This window comes from Meleagris gallopavo, chromosome 3 (genome assembly GCF_905368555.1).
Source record: "Meleagris gallopavo chromosome 3, MGAL_WU_HG_1.1, whole genome shotgun sequence".
Taxonomy (NCBI): domain Eukaryota; kingdom Metazoa; phylum Chordata; class Aves; order Galliformes; family Phasianidae; genus Meleagris; species Meleagris gallopavo.
This window is the reverse complement of record NC_139406.1, coordinates 58,488,140-58,496,517: the sequence shown is the minus strand read 5'-3', so window position 1 is coordinate 58,496,517 and position 8,378 is coordinate 58,488,140. Positions and strand designations below refer to the sequence as shown.

General features: G+C 40.2%; 1 protein-coding gene and 1 long non-coding RNA gene across 8 annotated transcripts in view; one reads left to right on the top strand and one right to left on the bottom strand.

Moving 5' to 3' along the window:
• Nucleotides 1-3,250, top strand: LOC146544725 (uncharacterized). The gene is made up of 2 exons (XR_014882533.1): nt 1-1,191; nt 1,401-3,250. It is a non-coding gene; the product is annotated as an uncharacterized LOC146544725 (long non-coding RNA).
• The window catches only part of CHD7 (chromodomain helicase DNA binding protein 7), a 126,242-nt gene continuing 121,007 nt past the window's right edge, over nt 3,144-8,378 (bottom strand). For 5 of the 7 annotated variants that reach the window (XM_085221170.1, XM_085221167.1, XM_085221171.1 and 2 more), the window contains 6 exons: nt 8,057-8,284; nt 7,384-7,827; nt 6,640-6,861; nt 6,187-6,327; nt 5,613-5,717; nt 3,144-5,035 (listed from right to left, as the gene is read on the bottom strand). In XM_085221170.1, the coding sequence (XP_085077296.1) occupies nt 4,082-5,035; nt 5,613-5,717; nt 6,187-6,327; nt 6,640-6,861; nt 7,384-7,827; nt 8,057-8,284 (2,094 nt within the window). In that variant the 3' untranslated portion in view covers nt 3,144-4,081. The remainder of the gene's footprint in view (nt 5,036-5,612; nt 5,718-6,186; nt 6,328-6,639; nt 6,862-7,383; nt 7,828-8,056; nt 8,285-8,378) is intronic. The other 2 variants (XM_085221172.1, XM_085221173.1) reach the window with 2 other exon arrangements.

Below are 8,378 nucleotides of genomic sequence, written 5' to 3'. Positions count from 1 at the left end.
GACAGCAATTTTATGCAACGTGAAAAACCTAAACTATTCATTGATATGGACTTGTCCCCTTTTAGAAGATATATTTTTGTAGTATGTTATGTTATCCTAAATATTTGCTGGTTTGCATCAAATCATCATCAAATTAACCAAGGTTGCACTCAGAGAGCACTGGACATTTACTTCCTATTTGGAAGTGTTTCAATTGCTTCCAAAACACTCATCAAACCTCGCTCACAGCAACTGCCAATCTGTAACAATCCATTTCCTTTGGGAATTTTAATCAGAGCAGCTGATTCAAGCTGGTGATTAGAATACCTGCCCAAAATGCCAAATTTCAAGGCCTCTTGAAGGCACTGCTTCCAGCCAGAGCCAGCACTCCTCCATCCAATGCAGCCAGAAGTGGTGACAGGGCTGCAGCTCCCAGCACGGGGATTCCAGGGCTCAGAGCCCTGGGTGCTTCCTGCTGCCGCCAGAACCAGCCCTGACACCAAGGGGTGAGCTGAAGTGTGCGACGTGGGGCAGCTGGAGCTCTGCACATACAGGCAGTTTGGTAGGCAAGATGAAACTCAATGGGAAGCTCAGCACTGGAAACACAATTGATTACCTCTCCCCATCTCCCAAACTCTTGTCTCTCAAATGAAAGAGTGCTTATTTTGCTGCACTGAATTGGAAAGGTCCTCGACAGAAGAAAACTACGTGCTGTTCCAATCAGTGATACACTTACACACGGCACAGTTTTTGACACTGACATGAAACAAGAGACCAAAGCCAACAGAAGATACTTTGGACTGGTTTGGGAACTTGTCTGCTACATCATCAGTGAGTTTTCAACCAGTTCTCCTCAACAGCCTAAGTTTACAAATAGGATCATAAGATTTCTCTTGCAAATTCTTAGAAAATACGTCCTTAGAAGCCTGAGCAGATTTGTTGTTGTTTTGCTGTTTCTCTTGGCAGGGCTGCACACCACGTACCCAGGAAAGGCTGCGTCAGCATGCAGATCATTCTATACTTTGACACAGATACACGCTCCTCCAAAGTCACTTGTACTCCTTGACATTCCCCATTAGCAATTCTGTGACCATAAGGGAGGGGTCCAGCAAAACACGGGTACTGGCAGAAGGCTTCCGATTGAGATGGGCAGGAAGGTGCTCCGGCTGTGAATCAAGTTGAGAATAGCATGTTCTAATCATCTTAACGCACGTAAGCTTTTATTCATTTAGACACACTTTAAAACTTTGTGAGAATCACTGCAATAATTAACATATTAAAAACTCTGTCGTATCAAAGAAAAACCTTCATATTTTCATGTAATACATTTCTTGGACATTAGATGGCAATCCCCCCACTTCATTTTTCATACCAGGGGCCCATACCCCTTCCAAAATCAAACGCTGCCTTCTTTCCAACAGGTGAGCAGTCTGCTTAACTTGGGGGAAGCAAAGCAGCTGGAAAGCAAGAGGAGAAGCCCGGAGACTCCCCCGCCATTACAGCATCCGTGCTGCTACAGCAGTTCTCCAGTTTCAGTTTTGAACGGGAAACGCAGATGAATAATAACTGCTTTGAGGAATTCTTCTAATAGGGGTAAGATTTGCTTACTATGTCCCTTGGACACCCTATGTCACGACTTGGATGTTTCAGTGACAAAAACCTGCAGGCAGAAGTAGGCAGTTACCTGAATTTCCCCCTCATTTTGAGGGAGGAAGAGAGTTAGGAGAATGAGAAGGGTTTGCGTGGCATTTAACAATATAATTTCTATTCTTGCCAATTAAAAAGGGGCCTCCCAAGGGATATCATTAGTCTGTTTAAATCTTTGCTGGGAATTATAAAACTGAATTTAGAAAAGGGCTATTTTATATCGGTACGTGAAATACACACAACAGGAAGCACCTAGCCACATTTACAGGGGAAGTTCTAGAGACAGAAGACAAAATAAGACACCAGTCATTTAAACAACTTAAATAACAGATAGAATGGATTCAACACACCAGATCAAGTTAATATACCTTGGCCTTCAGCCTCTCACTTGTTGTCATGGTCTACGTGCAGTGTTTCAGAAAGAGGCAAGAATAACACACCTCGTCAACTCTCCAGTGACGGACACGGCAGGAGGAAATCCTTCCTGACCTTCATTAACTCCGTATGATCTATTTAAGTGGCACGACGAGACATTCTGCCACCTATTCATTTCAGCAGTGCGTGTCTGTGATTCATTCACACCAAATTCACTTCCTAAGCTTTCATTTCTCATCTACTTTCATTGTTCGTTGAACGCTCCTTTCAGGGCGAGTTCACCCCTTGTAACACGTCCTCCTCACGGCTGAGTTCTGGCCTTGCAGTACTCCTTAATTCGAGCTCTTGTGCAAATTCACAGGGGATGTGAGAGGGTTGCAGCTCTCCAAAAGCACAGGTAAAATTAATCATAAGACAGGGGTCCACCCACAGCTGGCTACTCAAATAGCTAATTTTTCATGTACTCTACTGCAGACCTAACCTTTTATCCTCACTATCGAGACGGTTGTGTACGTGTGCGTCAAGGTGACAACAATGTGAAAACAGAAGTTCTCAAATGGTACATTATCTCCAATATCAAAGGTCACAAAAGGGTACAAATCGGTAGCTCTCCAGAAGAGACGCTGGTTTTTATGAAAAGTGGGTCAGTTTTAGTTTCATGTAGGTTGTTTGACACAGTGGTTTCTGGCATCACAAGCTCTGGTCTACAGGATACCACAGAGCCTTTGTATTCCTTGCTGTCACTACAGCATTGTGTTTTTCTACCCATTAACCAAGGATAAATGACCTAGATATTGTGCCTATTAAAGCCTCATTTTTCTTTTGCCCTTTTGTTCTTTAGTGTACCATATTATCACATGCTGAACACATTTTAAAGTATTCTCAGTCTCTCATGCCCCTTTTGAAGGAGTAAAGTAGGCTTTTTAGTGTGCTTTTCTGCAGAGTTACTTAGAGTGGAAAATATGAAGGTAATTCAGGGTTTCTCTTTCTGCCTAGTCCCGTGAAGACAATAAGTTCAGCATTTACAGCCACTAATCTATTAGGGAGTATAGCAGAAAACGCTGCAAAAAGCCACAATGCAAATATAAAACATGAACACCAGTTGTGATGTCCCTAAACACTACATTTTATAATTACATCTCTGCATATCATGGGTCACTTTTATTAAAAGCATCATTACTACAGTTGGCAGCAATTTACATCTTATCTTACATGATAGCAGTTTCCAAAGAAAAAAAAAAAATAAAAAGACATCACAACAAAGAAAAACAATACATTTACAAAGTCATGTCTGTAAACTTCAAGGCTAGTTTAGAGTTGAGGTAATGCTGTTTAGCTTTGTGGCTAAAGTAACAAAGTCCTTTAATTTAAAAAAGGTACCTGATTTTTTTCTTTTTGTTTATACCAGTGCATTACAAGATCACGAGACGATTAAACTGTAGCTTTATCCTGTAAGAACCTTCTCCGCGGGTAAATTTCCAAAAGGTACTCTTCACATTCAACAGCTGCCTTATTATTGCTGCGTCTCAAGACAGAGACATTCACACTATCATGAAGATTGTCAGAGAGAGAGTGTGTGTGTGTGGGTGTGCGCGCGCATGTGAGCGGGTGAACTCCCATACAGTCAAAATGAAGCGCGAGTACGATATGTATGGTAAATTTCATCTTGACCTTCACAGCAAAACAAAATAAAAAATAAAAAAATTAAATATATAACTTCATCCTTCCTTTAAGCAGCACTTCCTTCTATTAGTGCCACTTGATTACAAATTGCTGCTTTTCATAATACCAATGGTACCAAAAGAAAAAAAAAGCAGAGCATTATGTCAATTTCCTTAAAAAGACATGATCACCTCTCAAATTTCATCTCTCCTAGGGATAATAAATAATGCACTGCACAATACTTAATGACCAAGATACCTTTTGACACATCTGTATAACATGACTTGAACTTTTTTTTTTGCTACACTATGTTACAGAACAGCTTATAAAAACTAAGTATGGACATTAACTGTGAGTGTAAACAGTAGGACTACCACTTGTCAAAAGTTTAAAACACTTCAACTGTAACTGGTACTGGTTATTCATCATTTTCATTGTTTTCTATTTCTTCCCCCCCATCAAGTGAGTCTAATTCTTCACCCTGTGCTATTTCGTCTTCTAAAACGGAGGAATCTGCAGTTTTATCAAGGCTCTCCTCTGCATCACTGCCTTCCAGGTTTTCTTCATCTTTAAAGGCAGTTCCTTCAGTTTTGTCAGTAGCCTTCTCTTCGTTGGAGCCCACTGCATTCTGAAGTCCTGCTAGTGCTGGGAAACCAGGCAGAGTCAATCCTCCCAGTCCCGGAGGTAGAAACATAGATGGATAGAACAGGCCAGGAGCCATGGTAGACAGCAGGAAAGGATTGAAGGCCAGAGGGTTTGTGGGCAATCCAGTGTTGGTGGTGGTGGTAGTGGTGGCAGTGGCGGTAGTCGCCGCAGTAGCAGCACTGACAGATCCATTTGCAGAGTCAGTAGCAGAAACAGTGTCTGTGCTTTTCTCAGAGTCTTTGTTCTCCTCTTCATTCTCATTTTTCTTCTCTTCAGCTTTTGAAGCGCCATCCTCAGTCTCTCCTTGACCGGAAGCAGTAGTGGCATTTCCAGTAGTAGCCGTTATTGGGTTATTCAACAATCCACTTAGTCCAAACATATTGGGCAATCCTGCCATCCCTGGCAACATCAGAGGCAACATGGCAGCCGGATTTTTAGCATCCCCCCCAGCAGCAGCAGCTGTTGCTAGCCCTGGCGGAAAGCCCATGAGGCCTGCGAGCTGGAGAGACTGCAGGTTCTGTAGATTCTGGAGGCTGGTGAGGTCCATTCCAGCAAACAGACTGTTCATTAGTAGTGGGTTGATTCCCGAAGTTGATGCTACAGCAGCAGCTGCTGCAGCTGCTTTGGCAATTTCACTTTTTGGCCTTCTTCCTCTTCTGCTTGCTCCTTCCTCCCTCACAACAGGTCCAGTGAGAAGACGGTCAAACATAGACTCTGGAACAAAACCCTGAGAAAGGGATGCAGAAAGGAGTTTTATTCTCTAGTAGCTTTTGTAGCTTTCAGCATTTAACTAGCTATAATGAAAGAAATTGAAGGGATTTTACCACATTAATTTTTAATTCGAAAAGCAGTTTGGTTTTCAAACCTGGCAAATCAACAGTTTTCAAATAAAAGGTAGCAAAGGTAACTCATTGATGCTACAAAGTACCAAGGCGATTACTGTTTCTGCTATGCATGTGAAAAACACCTAGTTTAGTAACTGCTTAATGTACAAATACCTGTATTTATTAAGAACTGCTGCTTACTAAATGAAAAAAATACAAAATAATAAACAAAAACAAGTAACTAATACTTTTCTGTACCTGATTTTTCCATATACTGCAATCCCACTCTAGAGAAGCCTTCTATCATCCTTCCCATTAGCTGGCTAACTCCCATCCTGACACTACAATTTCCTCAGCTCAGAACTACTAGCTATGAGATAAAGGACTTAATCATCAGTGCTTGCCTGCAGAAATTTACACAACCTTCAACTTTCCTGCACTGTAACCTAGAGCGAAGCATGGAATTAAAGTTTCACTTACAGACTGTTTAACAATGTCAGTCCAATCTGGAGCAACAGCAAATTCAGGATTTTCTTCTAACCATCTTGGCAAGTCCTTCATTGGAGGGGCCATAGCTCCACCCATCTAATGCAAAAGATAAGGTAATACTTAAAAACACAAACAAAAACCAACCAACCCAAACCACAAAACTGTACATTTTCCATTTGTGCACTTTCATCTACAAAGGATGAAAGTAAAGAATTTCAATTCACATAGTGGAAAACTGAACTGAAACTTCCTAGTGACATAAGAATTGAAAAGACCATGTTTAAAAATATACAGCAAAACGTCACAGTCCAGGCAGTGCTAGTAATTAAATTCATACCAGATGCAAAGAAATAATATGCTATAAAATAGGAGTTGCTCAACTTAAATGACTAGTATGAGCATACCATTTGTAAAGGAGAAATCAAAGATTCTGAGTGATAGTAAGAATAAATGTCAGTGCCAAATTAAACTTTTTAAAGAAGAAAGTTTGGAACAGAAAGCCTGTTTTCAACATGCAAAGACATTATTAAACAATTCAAACAATTTCATTGAACTTAGTTTTTACCTTCTTCCCATTTCGCTTATTTACAACAGGTACCCTTTCTTCTCCTGTCAAGGTGTTTATATCCAGTTTATTAGGGTTTCGACATCTGTGTCGTTTTTGTTTCGGCTTCTGAAATGAGGAAAACAGCACATCTGCACTCTTCTGGAAAGAAGAGAAATGCGTTGCTTTTTAGCTTTTCATTTTCTTGACAAAAAACAAGAATTATGACACCTCTTCTACCAAAAATTTTAAGAAGGGGTCAATTACTTTACCCTCAAAAAAATCTTTTCCTGAACATATATAGAAATCCTGGTGCCTCCTGAGTATTTAGATATCATAGTAAGTGTGGCTAAGATGAAAATCTCCACTGAAATCTAATGACTACACTGAATTTGAAAAAATTTATTTCCATATCTGTAAAATTAACTTCCATACTAATCTAATACAGCTACACTTTTAAAATCACATACTTACTGGTACATAACTTGGCATATCTACAGTGTAAGTAGGATGCAATTTAAGCCATTCAACTAAGTCCTTGTTTTTGGGAGCATCTTCTCCCACCAGCCTGGTCCCATCCTCTAGATTGATTACAGGGATGCGAGTGTCTGGATCCAATTGACCAGGAGATGGAATGTTCCTTGCTGGTAGAGCCTCCATATCTTCTTCAAAAGCTTTGGTCACTTCTGCATCCTCCTGAAAACATTAACACCAGTATTACTTCTCACTTTAAGGCAGCAGTTACCTGGGAGAAATTATTTCAAGGGCTAAAGTTAAAGGCTCAAGACAGCAGTTAATAAATGTTTCCACTATGTAAAGCAGTCACATTAGGGGATTTTGTGAAGTTAGAATCTTTGAACATTAAAGAATAGACAAAACAGTTTTCATGCATTATCAGTTAATGGTCTCCAAGACCTTCACTTCCTACAGAAGAGAGAAGGTAAACTTAAGCCTCAAAATGTATGTTATAATATACTATATTTCAAAGGAAAAAATGTCTTTTTGAAAGTACGAGCTAGTTAAAACTAAATCACAATCTGCTATAGTAAAAACTTGATATAAGCAACATTTTGTTTTGTTCAAAATTAAATACAAAGCAAAAGCTGGCTGGGTAAGAACTGTACGTTATTATTTGCTAGAGAATAACACTGTAAACTCACATTCAGAAAGTACTAGACACAGAAGAACAAATAGGAGACAAAAAGGTTGTTGTCTTACTACAGTCAATGATGTCCGTTTGTTGCTCATAAATAACAGATCAAGCCCTTCTACATTTTTCCTCCTTCCTCTCCTCCTCTTCATGGGCGGTTCTCCATCTATTAAAGAGCCATTTAGTAGATGCCTTGTGGGTGTGCGTGAAAGACCTGCTTGCAGCAGCTCCATTTGAGTTTTAAAGGCATCAGACACGGGTGTGGAGACATTAGGCAAGATAAACTTTGAAGTAACAGATGAAAAATTTGAGGTAGAACTTGTTGCCTCTCGTGAGGCCTTTGATAAATCTACAACCTTTTCTTGTCCATTTTCTGAGACCACCTGAGACTCACGTAACTGGGCAACCATTTCCATAAGATTTCTTCTTTTGGCAGCTCTCTCAGCCTCGATTTCAATTTTTCTTCGTCTCCTCCTCCTCTGACGTGGAACCGATAAATTGAGTGCATCTTCCTGATGAAATACGAAGATTTCCAAACATTAACACAGCTCTGTTAACTACACTGATTTTACAACAGAATGAACACGTAACTCAGAAAACAGAGCCTTTACTTTACTGAAGGAAACACTGTCTTTTATTTTTCCTATTTTATTCAAAGGAATGCTATTTTTTCATATTATGCAAAATAAGTTCACAAAAGATAAGAAGCTTTCTGTACGAATGAGAAGGATGGGGCCTTGCCTTTGACAACTGAGGAGAAGCAGTGATGTCTTCACTGCCACTGATGCTGGCTTGACCAATCATGGAGAGCTCTGCAAAGCTCCTTTTTTGCAGAGGGCTGTCCACAGCTGTTGGAGTATACCCAGGTATGAGCCCCTGGAAATCAAACATCTGGCGCCTATTTACTGGCCACTTCCCTTTCAGCACTGCTTCACAGATGTTGTCTAATCGGTTGATCATTACTCGGTCCTGTGTAAAGGAAAAGTACATAATGAACCTTTAGTGAGAAGGTTGCCTGTTAAACTCAAATGAATATAACTACTCTGTGTAGTTCAGCAAAGCT